The sequence below is a fragment of the Myiozetetes cayanensis genome, unplaced genomic scaffold (assembly GCF_022539395.1).
Source record: "Myiozetetes cayanensis isolate MyiCay16 unplaced genomic scaffold, myiCay2020 scf6-25, whole genome shotgun sequence".
Classification (NCBI taxonomy): domain Eukaryota; kingdom Metazoa; phylum Chordata; class Aves; order Passeriformes; family Tyrannidae; genus Myiozetetes; species Myiozetetes cayanensis.
The window spans coordinates 35,472,518-35,488,249 of NW_026087853.1; the positions used below are offsets into that span (position 1 = coordinate 35,472,518).

At 37.6% G+C, this 15,732-nt stretch overlaps 1 protein-coding gene across 1 annotated transcript in view; it reads right to left on the reverse strand.

Annotated features, from left to right (window-relative positions):
• STARD9 (StAR related lipid transfer domain containing 9) overlaps nucleotides 1-15,732 on the reverse strand; it is a 102,749-nt gene that overhangs the window by 55,069 nt on the left and 31,948 nt on the right. The window contains 4 exon segments of the mRNA XM_050336281.1: nucleotides 2,568-2,680; nucleotides 3,149-3,210; nucleotides 3,298-3,330; nucleotides 5,271-5,387. Coding sequence (XP_050192238.1) covers nucleotides 2,568-2,680; nucleotides 3,149-3,210; nucleotides 3,298-3,330; nucleotides 5,271-5,387 — 325 coding nt within the window.

Consider the following 15,732-nt stretch of genomic DNA (forward strand, 5'->3'; position numbering starts at 1 on the left):
ATGTGCTGGGAAAGCACAGCTAAAATAACCAGAATGCAAGATGGGCCCTTGTGTATAAGACTATGCAAGTTCAACACTTTCCAAGCACTGATTTCAAATTCTGAGAGGAGGAATTTGTAACAACCACTGGTTGTTAGATGTAGTGTGACCAATACAGCAGGTGTCCAGGGAATCAGAGACGGGAATTCCAGGGTCTATTTAATCACAGAGTGAAGTCACCCTATCTGTTGTCACATTTTGCCTTAATCTCTAAAGTGAGGATAACAACCCGATGTGTAATGCCGTAGTAAAGAAAAGGAGAGGGAGAAAAGCAAACCAGGGAGAACAAAAGAAATTTACAAAACAAACAGAGACAAGAATTCTGTTTAAAACCCAGGAAAAAACCAATATTTGATCTGATGTGACAGGATCCACAAAATTATATGTAATATGGATTTTGTGTACTAAATACATACCCCCCAGGTGTTACTACCCACTTGGTGGCCAGCCAAGCAGTTGCAGTCAGTGATACCAGAGGCAACTTTGGAATTTTGCCCACTGTAAGGTAAACTGAAAAGAAAATGTATGCATTTACTTCCTAAAAAAACTAACTAATTTGTGAAATTTGCATCAGTTTGGAAAAGGCTCCTGTGATCTCCAGTGTAAAGCTCTAGTGTATGATTTTGCACGGGTGCACTAATTTTGAGATCTGCCTTTTGTCAGTTTGTGGGCAGACACACAGCAACGTAGCAGGCAAACTTTACACCAGGGGCCAATCGATTTACAAAGTACCAAAGGCCTAGCTACAATTGAAAGATCTGTGAGATCACCTGAGGTGAAGGCACCAATCAAAACTGAAAATGAACTGGAAGTAGAAAAATGAGAGAGAAGAACTGAAGTAAGAAAGACAACTGAAATGGGAAAAAAACACATTTTAATTTTTCATCTGTTCTCGGTCACATAATTTGAAAGCTACGATTCACTAAAAAACACAAACCATCCAGCAGGCTGCTATTATAAGCGTGAAGGAGTAAAATGTAGGAGAAAATTTGTGTGGTCAAGCTCAACTGGAACTGAAGCTGGACAGTACTGTGGGGACAATAAAATCAGTTTTTTAAAATACCTTAATAGCTACGAAGGCAGAGAGGCCCTGCAGAAAGACCTTAACAAATCAAAGAGCTGGGCAATCACCAAAGTTTATATAAAGTTTATATAAAGTTTATATAAAGTTTATATAAAGTTTAATAAAGACAAGGGCCAGATTCTGCATCTGGCATGGGGCAACCCTGGATGAATGTATAGGCTGGGGAATGAGAGGCTGGAGAGCAGCACCACAGAAAGGGACCTGGGGGTCCCGGTCCATGGCAAGTTGAATCTGAGTCAGCAGCGCCCTGGCAGCCAGGAGGGCCAACTGTGTCCTGGGGGGCATCAGGTAAAGCATCACCAGCTGGTCAAGGGAGAGGACTGTCCCTCTCTGCTCTGCACTGGGGCAGCCTCACCTTGAGTCCTGTTTGCAGTTTTGGGCACCACAATGTAAGCAGGATGAAAAGGAATGTCCAAAGGAAGGCTGTGAGGATGGTGAAGGGGCCTTGAGGGGAAGCCATAAGAAGAGTGGCTGAGATCACTCGGTCTGTTCAGCCTGGGGAAGAGGAGATTGAGGGGGCACCTCATTGGAATCTACAACTTCCTCATGGTGAGGAATCAGAGGGACAGGCACTGATCTGTTCTCTCTGGTGAGCAGTGACAGGACCCAGGACAAAATGCCATGAAGTTGTGTCCAGAGAGGTTTAGGTTGGATTTTCGGAAAGGGTGCTTCACCCAGAGGGTGGTCAGGCACAAGAACAAGTTCCCCAGGGAAGTGGTCACTGCACCAAGCCTGACAAAATTCAAGAAGTGTTTGGAAATGCTCTCAGGCATATGGTGAGATTTTTGTCGATGTCCTGTGCAGGGCGGAGAGTTGCAGTTTGAAGACCCTTGAGGGTCCCTTCCAACTCAGGATGTTCTGTGACTCTATAATTCTATGATTCTATGATTTAAAAAGCCATGATGGTTTTAATCATATAATGCACCTACATTATCCATCCTGCATTTTTTCAGTTTAATTAAGAAAAATGAATCTTTTTGGGTTCTCACTTGGGTAATACAGATTTTAATCATGGCCTGCCCTACAACATCCAACAGTTGAATTTATCTACATTTTCTTTTTTTAAATGTACATTCTGCTACCAGAGCCCAAAACAGGTATGGAGGGACCTTAGGTTGGTGTGGAGAACCCCTTTAGAGCTGATGTTGGTGGATTTCTTGATAAACTTAACATCTTTTCAAAAGAAAAGAAAGCAAAATACCATGGCTCACATATGACCTATACCTGGAAAAGCAATCAAAAAGGTACAGGACATCCAACCAGTAAGATAACAGAGGCAAAGCTTTCAGTGTGTTATACACGATCATATTAACATGAAAAACACTTGAGGAAAGTAACTCTTGAAGCAATCAGGAACATGCCAGGAATATATATGCAAAGATACATACAGACCTGATACACATTTACTTGTAATTTTGCTGCTAATTGTGAAGCCCACTCTCACCTTGTACATATGGTCCTGTTTCTGGGTGCTCTCGGACACGAAGCGTATAAGGTTTCTTTCGGTCTGACTGTTTTAACAAATCTCGGACACGCTCATTATAGATTTCAAGAAAACTGAATAGCAAAGAAAAAAAAGCTAAATGCACTCAGAACAAAAACAAAAAGAGAAATCATATATTTAGACAACGTAACTAACTGAATCTTGCATAGATGTTTCACACTAGTGGGTGCAAAGCCCCAGATTTCCAAACATACTGCTCATTAAGTCCATGGAAATGATAAAGAATGGAATGTAGGATTATGGTTCAAATTCAGGAGTCAAACAAACAGGAAGTAATTTTTCACTACACTCCTATTTCAGCTGTCTATATAAAAGTAAACATACAGCATCCAAAGAGCTATACTGAGATGGAAACCTAAAACAAGCACTTCCTCATCCTTCCTCTGTGTTCTTCCCCTTGCTCCAAAATTACTATCATCTGAGAAAAGAGAAACAAAATAAACTAGTTTTTACTTAGTTTGATCACAGGAATATGTTGTTGAAAGCTTTCATATCACTGTCCAAACCAGTGACAAACTTACCTGACCTTTACCCTGCAAGATGCTGTCTGGTCTGAGTAATCATCCTTCCTTGAAAAGAGACCCTGCACAAACCAGAAGTTTATGTAAATTTTAAATACATTAAGAAAATGTAACTGCTTAAACAAATGCAGGTGAAGGAAAAGAAATACCTCACATATACGAGGTGTCAGCCCAATGGACGCCTTCAAACAACAAACAGAAAAAAAAATTAAATAATATACTTGCTGTCACTCATGCAAAACTTATTTGTAAAATAAAAGCCAAGTTATAAGAAAAGGACAGAATCAGAGTGCAGTAATGACTTTATGATGGATTACAGCACAAACAGCTCTGAAGTGTAGCTCAACACAGTATGGTTATCTATAGCAAAAGTAATTTTAGAGTAACTTAAACAGCATCAATGAGAAGTTTAGAGGCATGGGTTAAATCTAAGAGCTGTTTGATGTAAAGATACTGGACACATATATGTCAGAGGTGTTGCAGTCTAGATGAAGCCAGGCCAACACTGAAACTAGTTTGATTGGTCATGAATATTTTGGGTTTTTTTCTTATTCTACTTTTATTTCTTCATGCTGTGGCATCACAGTGCAGTCTTAGAACAGCTAGATTTATAAATTTGTCTCTCAGAGAGAAAAGGATATGGGGCTGCTGACAGTACCCAAACTAGCTGATTTAAAGTTTTCCCAAACAGTCTACACAGCACTGAAGAAACTGTGTCGTTTTGTGTGATGAACTGTTCTTATGACATGATTGCTCACACTTCAGTGATTGCAGTGCCAACATACTCTGGGAAAGACTCCAAGATTCAGGTGGAATCTGCTTGCTGAATGGCATGGAAGACTTTTAAAAGGCACACCTGAAATGGTGTTGAGGGGAGAAAGTCCAGGTTCATCAAGTAGATCACCACAGACAAAAGTTCAGTTTATACCAAACATTTGTTTCTTCTTAGGTTTGAACTCTGTTTCACACTGGACACACATTATTAAAGATCAGATCAAAGTAGTATTCCAATGGAGAAAGAAATCACTATCTAAGAAGGAAATCTCTTACAACGATATTTCAAGATGTGGGCATTCTGAATTGCTAAGATATTTCTGAAATAGTGTAATACAAATACCCTAGTTTATCACCTATCAACTCCAATTTTAACGATTCTTCAGGCTGTCATGGCATAAAGCTTGATTTTGCATAAAATTAATGGAGAAATGGGTAATCATTTGACAAAATCCTATTGTCTGTTGAGAAAATAAAATTTTAAAACTCTTGTCAAAAGCACAAACCATGCTAGAACAGTCTTTTTCTTATCTTCAGGGTTTGAACACATTTTGCCCTTATTTCACCTTAAAAATTGAATCCCATGGATGTAGGAAATACTGATCCACTTACACAAATTGTTATTTTTTTTCTCTTTTTCAGGGGTATGTTTCACCAACAGCTAAGAATATTTATGGATAAAAATCAAATTGCCTTGTGTTACAGCAGACCACAGGAAGTCATCAACTGACTCTATCAATCTGAGTACTAAGATTAAAATGCACTTTTAAATGATTCCTGGTAGGCAATCTTAAAACGTAACAGCTTCTGCAAATTCTATTCAAATACATTTCAAAACTAGAAGTGAAGTGAGTATTAGTTTCCACAAGCCAAAGAATAACTTCTGCAAGAGATAAATATCTCAAGTAAATAATTAAGCCTGTTACAAAAATATTACTGAGAATTTTATTCAGTTTTATTTGTGGAAGTAATTTAAACTCAGTACAGTTCAGACTGCCAAAATATTCCATGAGAATTATTACTTTGTATTACTTTGGGCTACAGTTTCTGAAACTCAGGGCTATTCAGGTGTACAGCTTTCCTTTGTCCTCTAACTTGGTGGTAAGATTCATGCATAGTAAGATGATTGAATAATAAATATTTAAACTATACTGTATTTTCTAGTATTTTACCTGATACTGTATGATTTACCTAAATGTAAAGTCTCTCATCTTATACCCTTAAATACCAAATAAAACATGTATAAGCATTCTACTCAACAAGCACTATAACAGTTTAAAAATAAAGAGATGTTTCTGCTAGACTTCCTGCCCTCAAACTGGAGTTTAAAATGAATGGTGTAACTCACAGGTGTTCCCATCATTGTGTAAGTTTTTCCTGAACCTGTCTGTCCATATGCAAAGAGGCAGATGTTGTATCCTCTAAATGCACCTGACAACACAGAAGTGCCAAGGTCCTGGAACACCTGAAAAGACCAAAAGAAAAAAAACAAGTCCATGAATAATATGTCTCATTATAAACACTCTTCATTACTTGCGGATCTTACCCCTTTAATAACTCCACAGGAACAAAGATCTTCACAGTATTTGTTTTTTTAATTTATCAGACTCAGTCGTAAGTGCTCAGCATTCACTTGTTAGATTTTTGTTACAATACTAGTATGCCAAGCACAGTGGTTTGGAAGCCGAAGTGCAGGAAAACATTGGGTTGTTGATATGGAGGATGAAGAACAGTGACAAAAGTGTGAAAGACAGATGTTTGTAGATCTGTGGTCCAGAGGATAGGATCTGAGGGCAAACTGACTGAGACTGGAATCAAACAGTATAAAGGACTAAGAAATTTCAGGATGCATTATCTTGAAGTAATGGGAGCAAGGCAACACTGTGCCCACTTCAGAGTATCAGAGTATCCTGAATGAATTCAGGAATTTTGCACAGCTAATTGTACACAGAAGTGGCCTAAAACCAGTTTGAGTACTCCATATCGATTTCGAAACCTATAATTCACGTGGTAGGAACTCTTACAGCAGGGATAAACACAGCCTAGAGAAGTATCTTGATTCTCTGATAGCTTCCTCATTAAGAGCTGTCCTCCTTTCTGAAGGTTCACAATGGATCTTTGAGAGTTAATAACAGAGCTAAGCATAATAAAATGAAATCTTCCCAAGGTGGTAAACCTTCAGGATAGCAGTGCTAACAGCATCATCTGCACATCAAAGTTGGTTACTTAGAACAAAAGCATTTTACCTGTAGCTCTGTTGTTGAAACTTTTGTATGACGTGCAACTCACTTAACGTTGTCACAGTTTGATTTTCCTACAAAGTAGGAAATAATACTACCCATTACTAGAATAAAGTAGGAATAATACTACCAATAAGTAGAAAACTGTGAGATGTTCTTACTAGTATTCACAAAGTTCCTTGCGACCTAGAATATCCAAAGCAATTTAATCCAACTGTGGAAATTATTGGGCACTCTCTCCACATACATTGGACTCCCTGAAAGAAGAGTCTCTAACTCCAAAGTCTCAGTAAAACAAAGAAAACTTACATTTACTCTCTATTAAATACACATGGCTACTCAGACACGTTAATACAAACATGTTTTAAATCAGACCTTTTTGAATTAGGCCTTGAAAAAAGATGCATAATACAAGCAAAGCTGGATAACTATGAAAACAGTGACATAACCCTAGCATGGCAAAGCACAAGACTTTCAAAAATTACTCACTGAACTCCTATTAAAAGTTGATTTGTACTCTTCTGTGTTTGTTCTTTCTGGTAAATTACTCTCTCCTTTTGCGAGGATAAATTACAATTAATTTAATTGAATATAGTCTCAATTTAGTCAGAAAAGCCTCTTTGTTTTAGTGTACTGAAGAAAAAAATGGAAAAGTAAAGCAGAGCAATGAATTTAATACTTGTTTAAAAATGAAGGAGAGTAATTGAAACCAAAGCTTTTTCTGTGCTAATATCAGAGGCATTAGTCCAAATACCCATCAGCAATAACAGCTGCAGATTATACAAAAAATACTATAATTAATCATTCAGGACATATGTACTAGCATATTTTATGATATAATAGATTGAATCATGGGGTTTGTTGATCACGAGAAGGGGAGGGGGGGAAAAAAAAAAAAAAAGAAGATTCCTCTGGGATTCTTCCAAGTCTCACTTTTTAAATGAAACTTCAGTAAGATGAAGCTTTCCAAAGAACTTGAGTTGGATATGGCTTCCTGCAGAGAACATGCTATTTGGCTGGGAAGATTATGTCTTTCCTGCACAGCTGCTCTGCGTGATTGGCACTGTTCAGTTTGTTCCATGCAAGAGTGCTTCTTTCAACAAGGCCCTAACTGGCTTTGCAATGTCTTTTCCCTGCTCTTGCCCAGCTGTACGTGGCCCACATCCCACGGTGATCTGCGAAACATTCTACAATTTATTACTTGTCAACAGGCCTAATAGTGGAAAAAACCATGCCTTTCTGAAGAAGTTATGAGGGGGCATTAAGACAACTGTTATCATTCAATGTACTTTGCCGGCATTCCTTGTGGATTACTTCCAACTTGGCATATTCTGTGTTTCTGTGAATGTGGCCAGGTTCCAGTTCAAATCTAACAAATCCTGAATCACACAACTCAGTCCTCATTGCAGTACAGGTGGGAGAAAGGGAAAGATTTGGTCTAAAATGTAGTTAAAATGTCCTAATAATGCAGCTTAGGCATACCAAAATGCTGTCCAAGTTGCTGTAATATAAACATATTTGGGGGTGAGACTGTTTTATATTAGATAATAATCATTTACATCAAGTCTAAAAACACGTCACTTGAACATTTAAAACCCTATTTCAATGCTCCACTAGAAGATATCAGAAATAGGGTTTATTATGAAGACTTTTTTTTCTTTTATGTTCCTTAACCTCTTAGTTACTAACAAACCAATGGCTTGTGGATAACACTTGTAATCTAGGTCCTTTCTATGGGACACACACAACAAGACACAAGTGTGTTACCTGTCGGCTTTTCTTTTGTTCCTCCAAAAGGTTGGAGATAATCAAACTCTTCTTTAATGCATGTGATTTAAACTAATGCTATGGACTATTGTAACACAAGGCTCAGTTAATATCGGTGCCTTTGACTTTTCTTTTAATTATTATGCATTGAGTAGATACACAACTAGGATAGCTGACAGCAAATATGTATTTTACACTCTAGGTGGAATGGGCTGCCTTGATTCTGTCATAGCATCCCTCTTACAGTGAAAAAATGCTTTAATTTTGAAGATAATGGGGGCGTTCTATCAGAAATGAAGGTTTGGCAATATGAATTTCCCCAGTATAAAACTTCCCTTTCTTAATCCAGTCAGAACCTGAATTGCAAAATGAAACAAGAAGCAGTAGCAGCAAACTGTCTGTTGTACTTTGAGGCTTAACATGTTGGGAAATGAAAGTTTTCCCAAGTCACTCAAATGAAGTCTCAGGGTAACATGAAAAAAAAAATCCAGTAAACTTCCAGATACAGCATGTAATGCCACATTTGCAAATTTAATAGAATAATAATGATAAATAAGGGTTTTCTGGCATTTGGGGTTTTTTCCCCCTAAATTGTTTCTGATAAATAATATTTGCATTTTTTTTAAAGAACAAGGAACAGGTAGAGACTAACTTTGACTGAAGTGGAGCAGAAGGGAGGAGAAAGCAGAAAGAGTAGGAGAGAGAAACCTACACCTTTTAGGAGCAACAAGCTAATAGTTTATCAAATCTTGTTTGTACAGTAACTGTTTTCTTATTTGCCAGTGTCTGAAACAGTCAATGGTTAATATTAAAATTAGGAAACTAAACTAATCTTTGAAATTTAAGAAATTTCAAGAGAGTTTATTTGGTAAAGGTAAAAATACAGGAATTATAAAAGGGTTTTTGAATAAATAAAATTGCTACTTATAGGCATAGTCCACAAGCATCAATACTGACAAACAGCTCACTTAAACCAAACCAGTTTTACCGTAAAACATTAAGTTAAAGTTAGAATACTAAGATAGATTCCCACAAGTGTGTAACTGGGAAGACAAAAAACCAGAAGAAAATCGTCTTGCACAGTACATTTTAAAAACTACCTTTAAAATACCACAATTTAATGAAAGAGGAAAAGACTAAGCTCAAGTAAGACATACAGCTACTACAGTCAACAGCTACTTTTCACCACAGAACCAACAAATGACACTGTAAATGCTGACAAAACTCAATGGCCCAATTTCAATTATTCAAGAAATTCAAGATTTGCCATGCACACAAGAAAACAGAAAACTTCCTCATCAGTAGATAGAAAGCTTCAGAGTATCAAGACAATTGCAGCAGATCCAGCTACAAAATGATCTTAGTATAAAAAAGGTGCTATTATTTACTATACAAACAAAATCATTCTCAACCAATATCTTGCCCCCTTCAAGTTGTTACTGTTTGGATTACAACTAAATTATTTTAAACTAAATTGCTGCTACATCTCAAATGTAGCATCCAAGACTTAGATTTAAGGTGAAAAAATATTTCAGGAAACAGAATTATGCAGAACTAAACTATTTCTGCCAAAGTAATGAAAGCCTTGGTACCCAAACTTTCATAAACTCCCCAAGATTAATTTAAATAAAAAAGCAGAAACAGGATGCAAGGAAGGAATATGTGAAAACAAACCTAGGAAGTAGTTCCAATAATGCAAGGCTTTTATTGCACGTGTTTTCTTTTAAAGAAGATCAAACAAATGTCAGCTGAAGGGCTTTCTGTAGGTGGCCAGAGAAAGCAGAAGTAAAGGGAAGCACATTATGCTGATTAGTTGCACAGAACCCTCTACTGTGACATGAGGATTACTTAAGCAACATTACTTTTGGGTTTGAATGGGATAAAGAGAAGGGGGAGAAAGGCATCGGTTGGTTAGTTTGGGAACATTTCTTCTCTCTTGTTAAGAGATCACAGCTTCACAACTAGGATTATTTCTCTTCCCTCTCCCTATCCTGCCTTTTCAGTTTCTTTTTCCCAGTCAAACCGGAAGCAGGGCAGTGAAAGGACAGCTTCTCTCCAGCTCAAGAAGCTTGGCCCGTGGCAGAGGCATTTGCACCAGAACTTAAGAGACAGTTGTGTTCTTGGCTCTGCCAACAGACTTCCTGCATGTCCTTAAATCCTTTGTGCTTTAATTTTCCCTGTGAGAGAATACAATGATTGCTTTGTTCATCTTATCAGCTGTGATTTTTTTCCAGTGGAAAAACTGTCTGCTCTGTGTGGTGATGTACATACACACACTAAATATAACAGCACGACAGTTTAATCTTGATGAAGGTATTTAAGTGGAATTGTAAAATAAAAACATTAGAAAAAGTCCCAAATAATGTATGAGAAATATATACTGTTCCTCTAGGAAAAGAGAGGAAGAATATAAGTAACACTGATTAGAGTGAGTGGTAGCTTTATATTCCTGCCATTTTATCACTGAATTATATAATCATGAAAATACATCTTATTTACTCAGAAAAAAAACTGTCTCCTTTTGAAAAAGAAAAAAACAATCTGTGCTTACCACATCAATCTAATTTATAAATGTTCTGATAGAACCTGAACTTTTAAAACTTCCTAAGTGCTTCATCACCAAGGGCACAACTCCACCCTCTGCTTTCTTTTTTCTCCCTTTTCTTTTTATTAATTTGCTGGTATTCTACTGTAAACATCAATCTGTGTATTGTCATCTCCCTGTACAAAAACACATTTCTCTCTGATCTCTCTTTTCCTGCCCAACAGGCATTCCTATTTTGTTATCACTCATTTATAGAAGAGCATTTTGTATGTAACACCCATACAATCCAAGCTCCACAACATTTGGCACTGTATCAATATCTGATTTAGCTCAGTTCAGCCTTACTTGTCATAATAAAGCTGAAAAACACCTGTCAATTTTTTACTTTATTAATGACTGCTTTAGGATTCACACAGAGCTTATTATGTTCTATGTAAGCTTTATTCTGGTATTTCATCTGCCCATTAAATCAACACAGGCAAATCCTTTCCATTAAGGAATGCACAAAATCACTTCCCTTTAGTAAACTGTGAATTAGATGTTAGGTTTGGTAATTCTCTCCAGGAGAACAGCGATATTTGTTAGGGAGGTGCGGTGAAAACATTCTCCATCTTTCCTCAAAAGCTAATTGTTACAAACTGTCGCCATTTAAAAGTGACTATAGGAACTATAGTCTAGTTTTATAGGAAAAGGACTGTTTGTCTTAGGGGGCTGTTTCTTTTTATGATATATGCAGGTGGATCACCTGGCAGAAGACCAGCTTCAGACTTGAGTCCTCATTCTGTAAAGATATTCTGTGAAACAGAATCATCGCAGGTGTTCTATTTTTCCAAGACCTCCATTCAATTTATGTCAAATAGTCCCTACAGACACAGTTACTTGGATATATATAACTTCTCATGTACATCAAAGGAAAATTCAGAGTAGTTGTATAATTCTGGGATTCCCACGTGAGGCCTGAGGAACACAGCCTGACAAAACTTCCTAGCTAAAGAACACTCCTTGTCTGATTTTGAGCACTTCTTCCCTTGATATGATAAGTCTGTCATGCCACAGTTGAAATAAAGGATGTGGGTGGGCAGGTCACACTGGTGCCTGTTTGCTGGGTTGGATGTCAGAGGTGCAGATTTCATTTCTGTGCTGTGCATCTTCACCAGCAGAACAGTAATGTGGTGACTTACACTAGGGTCAGCAATGCACAATGTAGGAAGAGTTTTCCTGAATGAGGGACCAAATTTTCCTGGGCCAGACCACTCAATAATGGAACCACAGGGGAAACTAAAAACTTCATCTTCTCTAAAGGTCTAAAAAAGGCCAATGTCACAGCTGGAAGAAGCAACACAATGCTCTCTGCAGTCACACTGTTTTACTCCACCAGGCCAGAAGATGTTTTAGACATCCCATTCCTCTGGCCCAGATATTACTTCATGCCAGTAAAATAATGCAATTTGTCATTTTAAATGTTTTGATACCATAATTATCTGTGCCTGAAATATATGTAAAAAAAAAAAAGGCAGTTTTACTGATACTGTCTTAAAATGAGCAAAAATAAATACTGTGAGATTTGTTAGTTGGGTGATTTTTTTATACTGAATGATATCTCTCTTACAAAGAGGAGAGTAAGGAATAAATAATGGATTATAAAGAAGTTATAAATATCCTGCAGTTTTCTCCCACTGCTGCTAGCTCTTGGCTAGGATCCCAGGTCATTAGCGGATGTCTGTGACTCCATGTGAAAAGAAAGAAAAACAACACTAAATTACTAATTTTTTTCTCGTTTAAGACAGTGGGGACAAATATCAGTTCTCAGTTGTGTCTCTGAAAAAAAATGGCCATTAATTTTGTGGAGATGGAAAAAAAGATTGTTCCTTGACTTCATTACAAGTAGGTGGGAGGAAAAAGTAGTGATCCAAATTTTTCAGTAATTCAGTAAGGGCTAACAATTGTTTCTAGTACTCAGACAACAGAACAATGACACTATCAAGATTAGATTTCTGCCTTTTTTCCCTTCAGCTGGAAATGGGTATTTTCTTCTCATGTATCTGCTAGCTCAAGTTGATATTTTTGCTATTAGATCACCAGCTCTTAAAATTACAACACGGCAAAACAATTCTTAAGCCTATAAAATATACTTTTCTAGCAATAAGCTAATCCCTTCACCTTTATACAAGAGAACAAAAGAAAGTAAAAATGAAGCAAAAGAGATGACAAGACATTGAAAATATTAACTTATATCAACAATTTTTTAAAAATACCAGTATAAATTCTACAAGGCAGATTGTTTTTATAAAACAGTCAGCAACAACTGAATTTCAATGGTACTCAAAACTGATAGGCTCCACTTCATACTTCTAAAAATAAACTTCCTGTATCTGGCATTATTTAATCTGGGTGAGCCTTGCAAATGCTCATGGAACTCACTAGTGCTTGGTCTTAAATATCAGTTTTTTACAGCTATGCAACTATTTGTATACAGTAACAGTTCCAATAAAATGTCTCGAGTTTCAGAATAATTTAAGTTGGAAAAGACCTTTAAGACCATCCAGTCCAATCAGAAATGTAACACTGTCAGGTCCATGCTAAACCACGTCCCTAAGTGCCATGTTTGTGCATCTTTTAAATACCTCTAGGGATAAATAAAGTATAAGTAATAAAATATCAATAATAAACAAAAGGTCACATCTTCTTGAAAAACTGAAAACCTGATTTTAAGAGTTCCACTGAAAACTGACACTTAAAAAAAAGTCACTTCAGATTTTAAAAGACTTTACGAGGCATAAAAATAAAGCAGTGCAGTTTCATTTTAAAACTGATTTTTCGATGTCCAAGCTCAGAACTAAAAACCAAATAAAAAGCAACTACTACAAAATTTTCCACTTTAGACTCAAATTTATTGTTAACAGTATAAGCAAAAAAGTTTCAGATTTCTTGCAATAATTTTTGGGTAAATTACCTTTTTGGGTAAATTACCTTTATGGGTAAATAGTCTTATCTGCCAAGTTTGGGATTGGAGAATCTATCTTTTGCTTGAAGCTATCAACAGCAGTTAAGCCAAGAAAGAAGTAGCTTACCATGTTCTTATTCTGGTGCACTGTTAGTCTCATCAAATTAATCCAGTAAAAAAAATCCTTTTATTAAAGTTGTTACAGATGTATTCAAGAAAGAACCAAAATGTAACCTGATTCTATACTACAATATAGATACATATTTTGTTTATAAGTTGGAATATTAAACAAGCCGTATCAGTGTTTTGTGTTAATAAAACAATTCTGGTAATCTATTCACACAATGAAACAATTATATTTATGATGTTACTACACAAACCAGGAGCATGGAGAGATGAGAAGGTTTAAAGGAGATTTACTAGTGATATACAGCAGTTTCTTCTACTTTTGCATTTCACAGGAAATAAAAAAAAAAGTAGATTAATGTATTCCTGCTAGTTTTAGGCAACAGACTTTGGACTGTACCTGTTTTAATCATCAGAGGGACTGATTTTTTTTTTTTTCCAGTTGCTTGCTTAGAATAAAGACATAAAAGTACGTGCCTTCTAATAGGAAAGTCTGGTCAGCTTTTAGAATATTGGCAGGGCTTCTTGCCAAAATAATAAGTTGGGAAACAGATACTCCATCAACCCCACCTGCACACATGTAGGTTTCATCCCACATTTAGCAAGTACCATCAGCTATCTTCATTAAGCACAGTTCACAAGAGAGGGATCAGATATCACTATTCCCACAGGCACAGAGGCACACAGAGAACTGTGGCTGTTCATGACTTGGATGGGTGCACTGTTCATTGGGTAGAAAACTGGTTGAATGGTTGGGCCCAGAGAGTGGTGAGTGCAGTTGCATCCAGGTAGTGGCTGGTCACTAGTGGGGTTTTCCAGTCCTGCTTAATATCTTCAGTGACCAGGACGAGGGAATTGGGTGCACCCTCAGTCGGTTTGCAGGTGATATTAAGCTGAGTGGGAGTGTTGATCTGCTAGAGGGCAGGAAGGCTCTGCAGAGGGATCTTGACAGACTGGATTGATGGACCAGTGCCAGTTGTATGAGGTTCAACGAGGTGAAGTGTCTGGTCTTGCACTTGGACCACAACAACCCCAGGCATGGCTATAGGCTGGGGGATAAGTGGCTCGAAAGCTGCCTGGAGGAAAAGAACCTGAGGGTGCTTGTTGACAGCAGGTGAACACAAGCCAGCAGTGTGCTCTGGTGGCCAAGAAGGCCAATGACATCCTGGCCTGTACCAGAAATAGTGCGGGCAGCAGGACCTGGGCAGTGATTGTCCCCCTGTACTCAGCACTGGTGAGGTCATACCTCAGATACTGTGTACAGTGTTGGGCCCCTCACTACAAGAAGACATTGAGGTGCTGGAACACGTCCAGAGAAGAGCAATGAAGCTGGTGAAGAGTCTGGAGTATGTGTCTTACAAGAAGAGGCTTGGGCAACTGAGGTTGTTTAGCCTCAAGAAAAGGAGGTTCAGGAGGACCTTATTGCTCTTTACAACAACCTGAAAGGAAGTTGTAGTAAAGAGGGTGTCAGTCTCTTCTCCCAGGTAACAAGTTACAAGACCAGAGGAAACGGCCTCAAGGTGTACCAGAGGAGATTTAGATTGCATATTAGGAAAAATTTGTTCACTGAAAGGGTGGTGAGGTATTGGAATAGGTTGCCCAGGGAAGTGGTGGAGTTACCATTCCTGGAAGTATCCAAACGATGTGTGGATGTGCCAGCTGGGGACATGGTTTAACTTGGACATGGTGATGCTAGGTTGGATGTGATGATCCTGGAGGTCTTATCCAACCTTAATGATTCTATGATTCCACAGAATAGCCTGAGGTGAAAGGGACCTTTAAAGGTCATTTAGTCCACTTGATCTCCAATAAGCACAGAACAGTGATGTTGTCCACTGAGTAAAGCCCTTTACAGCAATGGGACTATATTTACACCAGTCTCTTGAAACACCTACCTGACTGGTCTGGACTACAAGTGTAGCAGACTTCCACAAAAAGGATCTGAAGGAAAAATCTACACACTTATACCAATTCAGACATGAGTTCATTGTTTGCTGAGAAGATCAAGAATCAGCAGTCAAATCTCCAAGCAAGTTTCTTGACTGCAGTTCAACTCATCAAAAATTTTCATAATATTAAAGTTACATGGTATTTTTTAATTGTGAAAAAAAATAATGCTGTCTACTGTACCTCCCAGAACTTAAAAAAAAAAAAAATTACAAAAAGGTTTGAAGCTATACAAGACCAT